The 14,953-nt window shown below is 58.0% G+C and overlaps 1 protein-coding gene across 1 annotated transcript in view; it reads right to left on the bottom strand.

Annotated features, from left to right (window-relative positions):
* Positions 1-1,695: 1,695 nt before the first annotated feature.
* CYTH4 (cytohesin 4) overlaps positions 1,696-14,953 on the bottom strand; it is a 29,444-nt gene continuing 16,186 nt past the window's right edge. The window contains exons 7-13 of the mRNA XM_059186898.1: positions 14,741-14,853; positions 12,925-13,073; positions 7,398-7,509; positions 5,946-6,022; positions 5,531-5,602; positions 4,860-5,014; positions 1,696-3,655 (exon numbers count right to left, since the gene is read on the bottom strand). Coding sequence (XP_059042881.1) covers positions 3,583-3,655; positions 4,860-5,014; positions 5,531-5,602; positions 5,946-6,022; positions 7,398-7,509; positions 12,925-13,073; positions 14,741-14,853 — 751 coding nt within the window. The 3' untranslated portion in view covers positions 1,696-3,582. The remainder of the gene's footprint in view (positions 3,656-4,859; positions 5,015-5,530; positions 5,603-5,945; positions 6,023-7,397; positions 7,510-12,924; positions 13,074-14,740; positions 14,854-14,953) is intronic.

Below are 14,953 nucleotides of genomic sequence, written 5' to 3'. Positions count from 1 at the left end.
TGTGCCTATGTCTGAGACCCCCTTGTGTAGGGACGTCCTTATTAAAGGTCTGTGTCATGGAACTCACGTGGCTCAACCCTTCAAGGAGGAAGATGGCATCTAGATGGGCAAGGCCAGTGGTGTAGGGTCCCAGAGCCAGAGAGGGAGAGAGCCAAGGTGTCTGACTCCTGGGCTCAGCAGGAGCCCCTGGGTCCCGCAGCAGGGGAGAGTGCAGGCCCGTGCTCATCGGTGCCTCTGAGGGCTCGAACCTGCAGATCCACCCGCTTCCCCTTTCGGGATGCCCAGACCCAAGTTCTACTCAGGGCAGCTTCCCCTCCGGCAAAGGGCAGCTCTGGTCTCCTATTGCCCCGAGGCTGCACAGCAAAACCTCTCATTCCTGTGTGGCGGGAGCCCCCTGCTGCCCACATCGAGAAGTGGCGGGCCGGCAGGGAAGTGAGCAGAGACCACCTGGGGGAAGCTCGAGGGGCCTGGGTCAGCAAGTCCCAGCCCACTGGTCCTTCCCGATTGTGATGTGGCCCTCTCCTGCCTGTCCACCTCTCTGGACAAACCCCCCACCCACAGCAGCGCCAGCTTTCTCCCAGTTCCCTATGTCTCTACACACCTGCACTTGTCAAAGCTGAGGTCCAGAGGGCCTTTGGAGACGGTTTCATTCTAAGCAGAAATTATCGTGCACCTGCTGTGTGCCTGGCACCGAGCAGGGACAGTCTGGCCTGGGAGGAGTTCACAGTCAGGTGTGTGTATGTTGGGGGGGTGTGTGCAGCAGACACAAAGTGAGCTTACTGCAAGGTCAGATGTGTGTCTTTCCCCCAACCCAGTTGGCAACGAACACTCACGCACAGCTCCTCTGAGAAGCCTCTCTGCCTAGCCCAGCCCTCCACTGGCCCCTGTGTCCCCGGCCATAGCAGCACGGGTTGTCTAGGTTGTCTCTGCCCCTCCACACTGGGTCCCCCCCAGCAGCACCCAGCTTCTTTTGAGGGCCATGGCTTTATCTCCATCATCTTTGGATGCCCAGTTGCAGGCATGGACCCTGGTACATGGTAGGTGCTGGGGGCGGAGCAAAGAACGTAGGGAGAAATTGACCAGTTCAGCCCCTTCCCTCTTCAAGGAGCAACTCGATGGTGGAATCTCAGGCAGGGGGCGGGTGCAAAGGGCATGGGAGACACTTCAGTGCCCAACACATCCAGAGGGGCTGCCTAGAACCCTGGAATTCAGGATCACCCGATTGTAAACCCCGTGTGGGCTTGCCCCCAGCCCCCCGTGCCTGGAACACTGACGCTACTTAAACATTATGGAAAGTACCGATAAGTGAAGGTTACTGAATTCCAGCTCAGGAACCCCCCTCCCTCTGCAGTGACTGCTGGTGTCTCCCTGTGCTGAGGCAGGCTGGACATCTGCTTCCTGATGCCATCGCCCACTCTCTCTTTGGCCAGCACTGCCTGTTGGGAAGTTCTTTTGCCTTTTCCTGGCCTTGGCGGGGCCACTGCACCTCTGCCCTGCTCTGAGGGGACCTCTGTCACAAATCCAGCCTCTGGGGACATCTGTGTGGGTGGCAGCCGTGCTGCCCTGAGGACGAGGGTCTAGGGCCCTCTGAGGGCTGACTTTTCCCTGTCTGGCCCTCCTGCCTTCAGCTGGGAAAGGAACGAGGGGCATCAAGGTCGGCAGGTGTGGTCACAGAGAGGACGGACCCCCTCCCCAGACGGATCACGAGCTTTATTCTGTCTTCTGAATGAGTCCCAGGACAGCCACTCATGCCTGGGAAATCACGGCTTCAGCCCTCTCAATGATGACAGAGGCAGGTGAAGACCAGAGAGGGAAGGGGGTTGTGGCAGAGGCCACACAGCCAGCGTGTGCCAGTGGCGGGTGAGGACCTCGGAGCCCGTGCTCCTCACAGCCCAGTCCTCCTTCCCTGACCTCTCACTGCCCTTTCAGGGGTCAAAGGAGGTGGCAGCTTTGCCATCCAGTTCCCAGGCTGCCATGGGGTCTGTGGAAGTCCTCAGATGTCCGCCAAGGCCACCCTGCAGATGCCCAACTCAGACCCTCTTCAGCACCATATCATTACCAGGCACTCGCACACCTCCAGAGATGGGGATCTCACTACTCAAAAGACAGCTCCTCCTGACTCCACGAAAGGTGTGCGCGTGTCAGTGGGGGCGGAGGGGAAGAGAGACTGTCTTCCCTCCCCTGGGGAATGCGCCTTGCTCAGGCTGGCGGTGGGGCAGAGGCGATGGCATCTCCTGCTTTCCTGCCAGGGAACTTCCTTCCAGAGACTCCCCTGGGACCCGTGCAAGGGGGTGAAAAGAGCTTCTCAGAAGGAGCCTGTTCACGGAATCCTCCTCCAGACTGGGCCTCCCTGGAGGCGGAGCTGCCTGCCTATGTGCGGGGAAGTCAGCTCCACTCTTGGCGGCGCTACCGTGGGTCTCAGATGCCAGGACCCCGCTGGGGCAGCCCCTCACAGGATCCCTGCTCAGGGCTGGGACTCTGCCCCAAGCTTCTATGTCCCTCAGTGGCGTGGGCACTGCCTTCAGGCAGCCCTCCTGGTAACCACAGTTCACAAGGCTCTCTCTTCTTAGCTTCTTGGCTGTACCATCAGCCCTGTTTGAAGACATCTGTCTGGGATGCTCTCTGCCATTTTCTTGAGGAGTCCCACTTGTCCCTCCTCCAAAATGGGCATCTTTGTGATTGGAGCCCCCTCTGCTCTTGGCTTGCCAGCAGCCTTTGGTCAGAGTCTCTCCAGCTCAGGCGACAAGAACAGCCATCTCCAGCCAGATCGTTGGGAGGATCCACTATAATCTTGTCCTTCTACCTGAAGGAAGTGGTCCCTGAGGAGGAAGGTGGCAGCTGGGGCACTGCTGGGACCTGCCCCACGGCTGTTACCATCACTGGGGTGGGGGTGGGGTACAGACACAGAAGGGGCTGAGAAGTTTCTATCCAAACCCCCAGTGTCTTGAGAACCAGAGGACTGTGACTTGGCAGAGGACACACGGCAAGCCGGAGATGTTGCTGGGACAGAGACTGCGGGTGCTGGGTCCAATGTTCCTGGTCCAGTGCTCCTGGCAACTCCCGGCGGTCTTGTCTGTCTATGGGTCTGAGCTCTGTGTGTGTCCCTCAGGCAGGGATGGCCAAGCCCCAGCTGAAGACAGGGGAGGGGCTGGTTGAGAACCCCCTTGAGCAGAAGAAGAAGGCATTGCCATGGCCAAGGGCAGGAAGCCCTCAGGATCCCCACGGCTCCTCCTCCCTCGAGGGCCGACAGCATTTCAGAGTACAGGAGATGTTTCACAGAAGAGGAAATTGAGGCCCAAAGGGAAGACAGGGTGCTGGATTCTGGGGCAGGTGCCTCGTTAGCTGCTGTCCTTGCTCCTTGTTGCAGTGACGTGGGGCAGGGGGGTGGGGGCCTTCCGGGGCTTCCCACCCATCCTCCTGAGCCTTGCCCCCTACCCTGTTCCTGGTAGCTCAAAGTCATGGGGGCGGGGGTGAAGTCTGTGGGCCAGGAAAGGGTGCCCTGTGGAGGGACGTATGTCTCCAGGAACCACAGGTCACGGGGTTCCCGCGACGCCTGCTCCCCTGCACCACCTCCTAGGTCGCTCAGTGCTTGCTGGCAATCTTCTTCTTCCGAGCAGAGACCAGGTCATAGAAGGGCACTCGGGTGATGCTGGCTCTGAAATGAGAGCAAGTGAGGGAACAGCAGGGCTGAGCTGGCTGTCGGCAGGCTCTCAGCGCCCCAGGCTTGTAGAAGGGGGTGGGTCTCCTGGGGACAGGATGGCCTGCCCTGCTGCGGGAGAAGGGCCTGATGGCCCCACCAAGGACCAGGCCCTAGTGAGTCAGCCCTGCCCGGAGTCCCACGGGCAAGGCGGGAGAGGGTCAGGCTGAGAATGGACAGCCTCGGGAATTCTGCCCCCCAAGTTCTTTGGACCCCATTTCAGACTCCCAGAGGAGGTGGAAGGAGCCCAAGTGGGACCAGCAGACCTGTTGCCCACCCACTGGCTGTGTGGCAGAGCAGGTCCCTCCCCTGTGGGGGCTGGGGGAGGTGGTCAGGGCCTCATCTGTGAAATGGAGGTCCAAGTGGGTCCTGCTGGGCTGCTTCACAGGACTTTAGCATGGCTCGAGGGCATAGACCCCACAAGTCCCCGGGACACAGCCCCCGGCCCAGCGACCACTCTGGTGTCTTCCTCTGGCCGAGGGGACCCACCGTCTCCCACGTCTCCCCATTGGCCCCTACCCCTCACCTGCGTCCCTTCCACCTGTCCCTCCACTGTCCATCTTGGAACCTCGAAATCAGCCCCTACACCATGCCTTCTTCACCTGGCCACACCCCTTCTCTGTGTCCGGTGCCCCCAGGAGAAACCCACACGAGTTGCCATGGCAACCAAGGTCTTGCTATTCCACGCAGCCTGGCCTCCCACTGCCCGGTCCCCGCAGAGCCACGTGCCCCATCCCCCATACTGCCCGGCACCAGCACCCCCAGGACTCCGGGCTGCTGTCCAGGAGGCCACCCATTGACCTGCCCCCTGTCTTCACCAGCACTGGTCCTTTCCCCTACAGAGCCTTTCCCTCCATCTCCACCAGGTCTTTCCAGGCTCCCTCCGGATCCTGGTGCTAACGAGAGCACCATTCGAGAGCACTGACCACATGCCAGGCACCCGGCAAAGAGATTTTCGTGCAACATCTTGTGGGATCGTCCCCCTACTCCATGACCTCCCTCCCCTGTGTCCCCGGGGCCTGGCTGCGGAAGCTGGGTGGAAGATCTTGTATGCCAGAGACAGGAGGGAGATTCCGGATTAGGCCCTTTTACAGACAAGGAGACAAAGCCCAGAGAGAAGCAGGGGCCTCCGGAAGGGACAGAAGGCCCAGACAGCCCTTACCGGATGGCCTCGATCCACTGGTCACGCTCCTCTGCGCTGGAGGCCGAGATTCGATACGACTCGTGCTTGCCCTCTACCACCTTGCCCTCGCCGTCCGTCTTACACGCCTTGATCTTCTGGCCCCGGCAGCTGGGGTTGTAGAGCTCCAGGCAGAACTGCAGGGAGGTGGCTGGGTGAGGGCCAGGCAGGGCTGGGAGGAGGGGGCGGTTGGGCCAGGCTTTCCCGGGCGTTCAGCGAGGACCATCCACTTGGGGCTTGGACAGACAGCGGGATACACCCCACCCGGGGCTGGCTTCCCGTGCCAGGCCAGGGGGCCAGAGATGCTCATTCTCACGTTGAGAACTTGCTATGTGCCAGGCTCGACCTAAGTCCACCATTTCCCCTAAAACCCCCAGCTCAGTGCCTGGGAAACTGAGGCTCAGGAAGGAGCAGAGACTCACTCGAGGATATCAGCTAGTGTCAGAAGCAGGCTCCGAGAGAAAATGAAACCATCCCTTTTTGATGCCATAGACCTGCCCCCAGGATCCATGGCCCCGAGAGGGAACCTGAGGCAACCCCAAACCCCACCGGGGGCCTCCTGGAGGGCTCAGGCCAGCCGCCCTCCCCTCCCACCTGGGGTTCAGAAAATCCCCCAGCGGCTGGGGCTCTTAGGACCCCGCTGCGCCACCTACTGGCTTCTTGGGGTCGTCCACCTTCTGCACGGAGAGGTTCTCCAGAGGTATGATTCCCCGGGGCTCCTTGTCCTGCAGGAGGGGCGGGGGAAGGCCAGGATCAGCAAATGCAGCCTTGACACCCAGGGCAGGGAGTGAACTTGCGGGGCTCCCCAAACTCATAGAGGAGCACACGCATCTTCTCAGATTCTGTCCAGCCCTGGGGTGGGGGTGGGGGGAGCAACGCATGGAGAGCCTGGGCTGAGAGTTAGGAGGCTGGACTGTAAGCTTGGTCTGGCCTTGGCTCAGTTTCCCCCTCTGAAATGGGTGCAGAGAGGGGTGAATGATCTCAAAGGGGTCCCATGCTCTGTGAGTGGACCGCTTAGTGGGAGTTTGGGAGGAGGGGGAGGGGCAGGCTCAGGAGACCCCTGCTCACTGTGGTGAACTCAAAGTAGTAGAGACAGTTGTCCGTCAGGATGAACCAGCGCCGTTTCCACGTCTTCACGCGGCCTCCTGCAAGAAGCCAATGGCGCAGTCAGCCGGACTTCCTCTCCCTGTTTTCTTCCACGGACACGTCCTTCCATGGGAGCGGGGCCTGGAGAGCTTTCCTCTGTCCCCTCCCCTCAAACCTCCCAAACCCCAGCTCACCACACTTTCCCCAGACCCATTGCTTTGTTTTTCAAATACCCCAGTGGCACTCATCACTCCAGGCTAGCCCTGGCCACTTGACTTGGCATTCAAGGCTCCTCCATGATCAGGCCCCAGGACCAGTGGCTGCCCTTCCCCCTCAGTTCATCCCTTGGCCTACTCCCTGACTGGCACCGGGCTTAAGCATTTCATCTTTCGCTTGCCAGACAATGTCTTAGATGTTTTTAGAAATATTTGCTTATTAATCCCTAGAACCAGCTATCAGGAGGACCTGTAATTAAGCCCATTTTACAGATGAAGAGGCCAAGGCACAGGGAGGCTCAATCGTGGGCTCAAAGTCCTGCAGCAGAGCTCAGATTCAAGCCCAGTGTCCTAGCTCCAGAGTCCAAGTGCTTGGCCATTTTGCCACACATTGACTATGATTCCCATTTCACAGTGGTGGAAACCGAGGCTGAGGAACCTGACCACTGGCACATGCGTGGAGGAGCTGGGATCTGTGACTCAGTGTCTCCCTAGGGCTGGGAGGGGTCCGCGGGGCAAGAAAAGATTCCCTGTGGTCTGCAGAAGGGCTGGAATCCGGGTATGGGGACATGGAGGGCTTAGGCAGGCATCCCCCAGCCCAGGTCTCTGCTCCAACACGAGGGGTCTGTCCTTACCTGCCTCCAAACACCACTGTCCCTGGCTGGGCTGTCTCTGCTGGGACGCACCCGGGAGTGTGCCTGGGGCCAGGGGCTGGGCCCTACCAGGTTCGGCAGCCTGTCTGGGCTGCAGCAGCCGCCCCCTCAACCCTCACCTACGGCTCCTCTCTGTGGGTTAGAGGTCCTTCCAGCCTCCTCGTCATGCTGAAGGGAAGCTCCCCTGAGCCACATCCTGTCCCACTTCCTCCCCCATCCTTCAGGGACACCCAACCCTCTGCGCACCCACTTGTTGGCTGTGTGGCCTCAGACAGGTCTCCTAACCTCTCTGGGCGTGGCTTCCTCAGAAGCCCTCCAGGAAGAGAGACCAGCGTGTAGTTGAAGTGTCTAGGGGTCTGCTGGCCTCTCACCTCCTCTTCCTGCTCGTCCTCCCCCACCCCCCACAGTCCCAGGACAGACAGATGGAGGGAGGGGGCAGGTGGATGGCTGGGGGGCTGGGTTCCCTGACTACACCGCGGAGGCTTCATGTCAATGTGTGCATGCGTCTGGTGTGTGCCTGAGTGTGCCTGCCGAGTGTGCCCTAGTGTGCCGAGTGTGCGCCTCACCCAGTTTGAGCAGCCAGCCCTCACGGTCGGGGTTGAAGAAGGTATGAGTGAGGTCATTGCCGTCATCCTCAGGGATGGAGAAGGGTTCGCTCTTGATGCTGTCGAAGAGGTTCTGTCCTCAGAGAAGGGAGGCAAAGAGCAGGCTGTGATGTCCATCCCAGTCCGGAGCCTGGACCCTGCCGGGCCCCTGTGGCCTGGAAATTCTACCCGCTTCCCCCAGGTGGCTGGGGCCCCCAAACGCCATTGCCTGCCAGGTCTCCCCACCCGGGGCTCTGGGGCCAGAGCAGCAAGCGTGGAGGCTGCTCCTTAGAGAGATCGGGCCCAGCTGCCTCGCCCGTGCCTGTCTGCTTGCCGGGCTGGGTCCTTCCCACTGGGTGGGCTGCTCCCGCAGGGCACATCGGGGTGTCACAACCCCCAGGACTTCCCCAGGGCCTGGCCTCAAGCCAAATGGCCACTCTTTACCAACCAGGCGGTTAATGGTCCCCTCCCCCCACTCCCCCAGCATCCCCACCCTGGCCCCCATTGCAGACAAGGACACTCAGCTGGGACCTGCAGACCCCCACATGTTCACCTGTGCATGCACACATATAAATGCTCAGACACACTCGCATACAACTGAGGGGACAGCAGCCAGGGGCAGGGCCTCCTTAGGTAACATCCATGAGGGCAGAGGGCCCCCTTTTTTCTTAGCTGCTATAGCGGAGACTTCCAGGTGTACCTTGGTTAGAGGGACACAGAAGAGCAACCAAAGGGTTGGAGTTCGACTGCCCCTGTCGGGAGGCTCGGCCCAAGGACACACTTAAGGTGGGATGCCCAACTTGGCTCTCAAGGGCAGGGACCTTGTGGGAGTTCCCCGAAAACAGATTTCAGTTCTCCATGCAGGACCTTCTAGCAGCTAGAGCTGCTGGAATATGGATGGAGCAACCTGGTAGGATAATGAGTTCCTCGTCACTAGAAGTATGCAAGCCAGGGCTGAGACCTCCCCATGGGGGAGTTGTGGAAGTCTGCAGTGGATCTTCTCAGTGTGTTTTGAACTTGTGTTCTATGATCAACCTGCCCTATTTCCAAATGTTTGGAAAAACATTCTCGACTATTTCTGTTTATTAAAACCAGACACAGTGCTGGATCTCCATCTCGAAGATAATTAAATCACTTCCTTCTGTTGCCTTTGTGTATGCTGCTGTTCTGATGGTTTCTTTGAGATTTTAAATGAAAAATTTGATAAGTACTGTCTGATTCCCCTAAAGTTTTAGAAATGGTGTTTTCTGGTTTTTAAAATGTCTTTGCTGACCCGATAGTTCTGAGGTTATAATCCTGCCAGAAACAGCTTTTTCTAGGCTTGATGGAGGTGGCTCTGGACTGTCCCCAGAGTCCTTGGCTCAGCCTGGCTGTGCTGGTGGGCGTAGGGAGGAGCAGGGACCATCTGCCCTTTTTTGGAACCTCCGCACCCTTAGAGCAGCTGGGCAGCCCTGTCGCCCCTCCTGCCCAGGCCCAGCCCTGGGAATTTGAGCGGTGCTGGCTGATTGAACAAAGGCCAGTGGCAGAAAAGGCCTTTTCAGCAAAGCTGTCAGCACAAACATTTGGGAGGCCCAGGACCAAGCAGGGGGCCAGACAGAGGGGCCTCATCCTCCTTGTGTGATACCCACAAGGGGCCCCTGGCAGCTTCTGCGGGTGGCCTGTCAGCTTGCACATTCTGCCCCCGCAGAGGAAACGGCTCGGTTTATCTGCTGTTCCAGCACCTTGTAAACACCAGCCCTCCCCCATACGTAAACACCCCTGCGCGGCGGGGGCGGCCACCAGACCTGGCTGGATAGACCTGATTACTGCCACCTTCCAGAGGCTCTGCTGGCTTGTCTCTTCTCTCTCTGCCCCTGGCTTTCCTCTGGAGCCTCCCCTGCCCAGACACACTCTGTCCAGGTTGTTGAGGCGGGTTGATACCCTTCTCCCACCCCAGGCTCCAGGAAGGAGGGACTGACTCTGATCTGGCCACGGTGACTGGTTTTTTAGGGATGACATGTGATCCAAGCCAGCCAATAACCCTTAATTCTGGGACTTTAGTTTTAACTGCTAAGCCAGAACGAACACTGAAGCTGCCTGGGCCCTCTCTGCCAATTCTGCCGCAACTTGAAGAGAGGCTGTTTAGGAGGGAATCTAGCATAGAGGAGAAGGCTGCCGAGAGATGGGGAGACCAGACTGAGTCCTGACCTCACTGAGCACCTGGATCTAGCCGAGCCTGAAGCTGACAGATCTGAAGCCAAATCGATCCCCGATCTTTTCCATTACATGAATTGAGATTCCTTTAGCCGGGAAGCAACTGGTAGCTGGGTAGCACAGCCAAGTCCTTCATGCCCAAATCCTGCCTTCTGGTCTCTGCAGAAGGAAGGGCCCTGGAGTCAGAGAGACATGGGTTCGAATTTGATGTCCTCACAAACGATGAGAACCCTGGCCAGCTACCACTCTTGGAGGTCGGTTTTCTTTGCTGTAAACTGGGAAGGGTGCCCACTGCTTAAAGGTGTCAGGAGAAGTTAATGAGAACATAGATGGACCAGAACTAGGCCTGGTATATGGTCCGTTCTAATGGGGATGGAGATGTTTGGACAAGGACCCAGGAGATCCAGGGCTGCCCACAGCAGAAGATGCCCTGAACCGGGAGATTGTTCCCCTGCCTGAGCCTCAGTTTCTCCACCTGTAACACCAGAGGCTGGAGAGCCTTCCCTCTTGGCCTCTCTCCTTCTCCCCTTCTCCCACCTAAGCTCCCTCTCTGGGCAGCTCTCTCAGGGGAGTGGCCCCCTTCTTGGCATTTCCTGGGTACCTGCTGTGGGCCAGGAGCTTGAAGTGTATTAACCCTGCTTCTCAGGAGAGCCACGCGAGGGCACCACCATCTGCCCACTTTGCGGACGAAGAAACTGAGGCTTACACTCAAGGTCACATCGCCATAAAGGGCAGAGCTGGCATTGGATCTCCTATCCTCTGAGTCCACACCCTGAGTCTCTTAGGCATTCTGCTTCAGCCTATCAGGATAGCCAGGGCAAGACGTGCTACTGTCGCCTGTCCCCCGCCTCCCATAGTGCACCCTCTGAAGCCTTGCCCAGCTTAAAAGCATTCTGTGTCTTTAGCAGGGCGCAAGCTTCTGGACCATGATGGGGTACTCCTTCCACAAAGTGGCAGGCTTTGACTATTTGACGGTGATCAAAAGGTGAGTTCTTGCTTTTATACATAGGGAAGATGAGGCGCAGAGAGAAGGCAGGCAGATGCCCCCAAACCACACAGCACCCGGGCTTCCCACCACCCCCTCCACCCTGGAATTTTGCAGTAAAAACCCCTGAACAGCGAGGACCAGGCTTTTGTGGTTCCCTTTGCGTGGCTCCCTTTGTGTGGATTCCCTTGTGTGGTTTCCCTTTTTTAATCCAGGGAAGCCTCTGGATTCATTAGCGACTGGAACGACTCAAGCACTTGGGCTAAATACCTTACATTTCTACACAAATCCCACGAGCTGGGAGCTCAGAGAGGTCAAGCCACTTACCAAATGTCACACAACCAGAGAGTAGGGGAGCAGGGACCTGGATGAGGCTGTGACTCCAACGCTGCTCTTTCTCTTCCTCCCCCCTCCCCTCTGTGCTTGCTTCTCTTGGCTGCCGAGGAGGATAATAAACCCTTCCAGACCTCCCAGGCAGAGTGTGAAGCTAAATTGAGGTACTAGACCCTTAAGCCCTAGGAGGAGAAACTTACAAGCCATGTACAGATGTAGCGCATTGTTATTAACAAAAGGCTTGAATTGGGAAAAATGCCAAAGGAGGTGCTCAAGAAGGCTCTAGGGGGGTGGTTGGGGGGCTGAGGCAATAATGCTGGCATGTCATTAACTCATTATCTGCCAGACCAGGTGCGCCCAACCTCCTGCCAGTGGTACCACAATGAGATGACTTACCGATTCCCAAATGCCTTTGAGATTTCAGGCATTTTACTAAGCGCTGGGGTTTTAAAGTTATTATTAATTCTTCTTCATCGTGACCTAAGCCACCATTTAGAACCTATGCTCTGTACCTGGCAGGGGCTCTGGCCTTTACATCTTTATAAATTGCTACTCCCAGTAGCTGGGTGACGCAGGCATCATTATCCTGGTTGAAGGAATGGTGGCTTGGAGGGGGGCGGTGGTGAGTCATTCCCCAAGGTCATGGGGGAGACGGGATTTGACTTGAGCTCAATCCAGCTCTCAAGGACTCATCCTGGTTGGGGTCCCCACCCACCCCTGCCCTCATGATAAACTTTCCCCTTTGAGGACCGAGGAGGGTGGTGGGCTAAGGGCATGGTAGTTCTTCAACAGGGAGGGGCACCCAAGTCCTTCCAAACCCAGGCTTCGCCCCAGACTTGGCAGGGTGCCAAGCTGGGAGAGAGGATTGCACCTTCTCCTCACCTCCTGCCAGGCTGTCACCAGGAGGCGACGGGAACTTTATTGAGCTCTGGGGCATCCTTGGTCCTGGAAATTAGCTGTCAGTTCATTTTTGCTGCAGCAGGCTCTGAAGCTCACTTCTGTGTTTATGGCATGGTTGTTTCCTGCACCGTGTTGCCCATAGTTCCCTGGCAAACCCCTGATGCTGTCATTTGAAGCCTCCTTCTGAGGGGCTCCGGCCCCACCTTGCCACCTGTCCCTGTGCATTCACACCCACAACCCCAGCCAGCCCCTCTGGACCCTTCTCCCGTTCCTAGCCAGGTGAGGCCTGGGTTCTGGCAGTTTCCCCTTTCTGGACTGTTCTTTCTCTGTTTCCCTCTGTGAAAACTCCCATTCAACCTTCAAGGCCCAGTTCAAAAGTCACCTCCTCTGTGAAGTCTTCCAGGATGACCCCCTTCCTCTGCCCCCAGGAGAGGGACAGTAGTGTCCTCTGTGTCTCTGTAGCTATGTTCCTGTAGTTAGTACACATGAATAATAATTCACAGGGCTATAATTCATATATGCATCATCTTCCCATCAGACCCTGAACTTGGCCTAGGCTTGGTCTGTGGCTGATTCATCCCTGGGTGCCCCGCGCTGGGCACAGGGCCTGGTGCAGTGTGGCTGGGGTGGGGTCTGTTTGAGGAAGAGACAGGAGGCCCGCATTCTGCTTGGCTTGCAAGCTGCCTTATGGAAGACCTCAGTTTCCCCCTCTCTGGAGGAGGGAAGGCTTTGAGCAGAGACAGAATTTTCAGCTCTGACATGCTGAGAGTCTAAGAATCTGGGATTCCAAGCACTATAGCTGTGTTGTGTGAAGCACCCTTTCTAGAAGGTGTGAATGAATGATGGGTGCCCAGGGTCCCCCAAAGGATGGAGTCTGGGAGGACCTCCTAGGTGGTCTATAGCAGACATCCTCCTTAAGATGGGGGCCCCTTGGACGTGCCCATCTCAGGACTGACCCCTTTCATGGTGGCCCATCTCAAGACAGACACCAAGCTGGGGCGGTCCATCTCAGAGGAGCCCCCTCTTGGGCTATCCATCCAAGCGTGGGCCCTTCTGGGGTCCCTGGGGACCAGGTGAGGTGGGCCACGCCCCTCTTACCCGCAGCTGCTCCTCAGGCAAGTCACCGCCGTCATTGATGCCGCGGTTCATGGACACAAAGCGCTCGAAGGGTGGCCTGTCCCGGACGTTGGGGTTGTGGAGGCTGGTGTTGAGCATGATGATGGAGAAGGACAGGACATAGCAGGTATCTGCGAGATGGGACAGTGGTCACAGTCCTGGCCCCGATCACTCTCCCCTCCTCTGCCCTGACCACTTCGAGGGGCCAAGCATCACCCGCCTCAACGCCCCAAGGCCCACGCTGTCCCAGCTTGGCATTCGAGGCCGGTCTCCTCCCCACTCCTGTGGGCCTCCCGGCTCCTAACAAACTTCAGCGGCTGAGTCCCTCCCACCCCTTCCCACCCCTGCCCCTGGGCTCCTGCAGGGTGGGGGGGTGGGGGCCCTGCCGGGCTGCCCTCCCCTTCCCTTCGCTACCCATTCCAACCCTCCCCGTTCAGCTCCAGCTCCAGCCTCTCCCCGAGCCCTTCCAGCCCCCTGCCCACTCTGTTCTCTGCCTCCTCAGAACTCGGAGAACACTTATTGTTGTCTACACTGTTCAAAGCTTAGTCATGTGCTCTTTGGCCGGCTTGCCGGCACGGCGGGGCTCCTGGAGCCCTAGCTGCTGTTCCATTCTTCAGACTTTCAGGGGCGAAGCATTTGGGAGGGAGGTGTTTGCTCCTCTGGGGTGTTTTGAAGCCCTAGGTCCTGAGCCAGGGCAGTCCAGCTGCGTCCCCAGCATCCTGGTGGACCTTAGGGATATGCCTGACCTCCTCCGCTTCTCCATCTGTGACATCGGGAGGTTTAAACCGAAGAGTCTTCATGCTCCGGAACACTGAGGATTTCACCTCTGAAAACAGCCGCACCCAGCAGAACCACCTAGTGGCTGCCCGTCCCCATGACAGCCCTGTGAGGCACGTACCCTTACTAACCCCACTGCACAGAGCAGGAAACTGAGGCACAAGGGGGGCCTGTTACATGCACCATCACAAAATGAAGCGGTTAGACTGTTAGATTCAAGTCTGGGGCTTTAAAATTCCATCCTTTCTGTAAGTATGTAGTGTGCACCCACCAGTGCTGTGGACCGGGGATTCGCTGGTGAATAAATCTGACATGACCCCCGCCTCGTGGGATATTTAGACTGGTGGAGGTGACAGAGGACAGACTGTATCTGTATTTGATGTAGAGAGGAGAACGCTGCTGACCTCAGAGAGCAGACGCCAGGATCACCTGATATTGCCCAGATAAGGCTTAAAAAATGGAACTTCTTGTTGTTGGGGGAACTTCAGGTACAGAGAAGAAACCAGGACAAGCCTGCAGCGGAGACTTCTTGTCCGCCCTGCTAGGGGCGGGATGGTCGGCTGCAGTACTGATCTTCGCTGAGATCTTTCTAGACCCCCGCACCCCTGGCCTCCTGCCCAGTGTGTTTCTTGCCACCGGCCTTTGCTCTGATGAAAACTGCCTGAAAAGTCCTTTTTCCACCTTGACCTCCTGGAGAACTCTTACTCATCCTTTAAAGCCCTTTTCAGACCTCACTGCCTCTGGGAAGCCGTCCTAGAGAGGCTGACTCTGCCATTGCTGCCCTCAGCCAGGGGAACTGTGCATGATTTCCTGCATCCTCTCCCAAGGACTGGGCCCCGAGGCAGCTCTGGCTGACAAGCACCCAGCAGAGGGCCTGGCCCAGAGTTGGCACTCAGCGAGGAAGTCTGGGCTCCCAGGGCCCCGATGCTCTGGGGGTGGGGGGAGCCCAGGGGGTGGGGCGGCCATGCGCCTGCGGTCATGGAGGGTTCCCACAGCCCCAGGTCCCCTCCCACGCGGGCACCTGTGGACTGGAAGACGCCTGGGTTGCAGAGACAGTATCGGGTGGCAAACGTCTCCATCATCCTGTCGATCTTCTGGGCCTCGCCTGGCAGCCGGAAGCTCCATAGGAACTGTCTGGGGGAGGAATCGGGCTGTGGGTGGGTGGGTGGGGGTGGCCGGAGAAGCTGCTCTGCCTGTCTTGCCTGAGTCTTTATCCTGTAAATGGGACTGTCTG

Source organism: Mustela lutreola, chromosome 8 (genome assembly GCF_030435805.1).
Source record: "Mustela lutreola isolate mMusLut2 chromosome 8, mMusLut2.pri, whole genome shotgun sequence".
NCBI classification, from domain to species: domain Eukaryota; kingdom Metazoa; phylum Chordata; class Mammalia; order Carnivora; family Mustelidae; genus Mustela; species Mustela lutreola.
The sequence above is the reverse complement of the archived record's forward strand: the minus strand, read 5'-3'. Positions and strand labels throughout refer to the sequence as shown.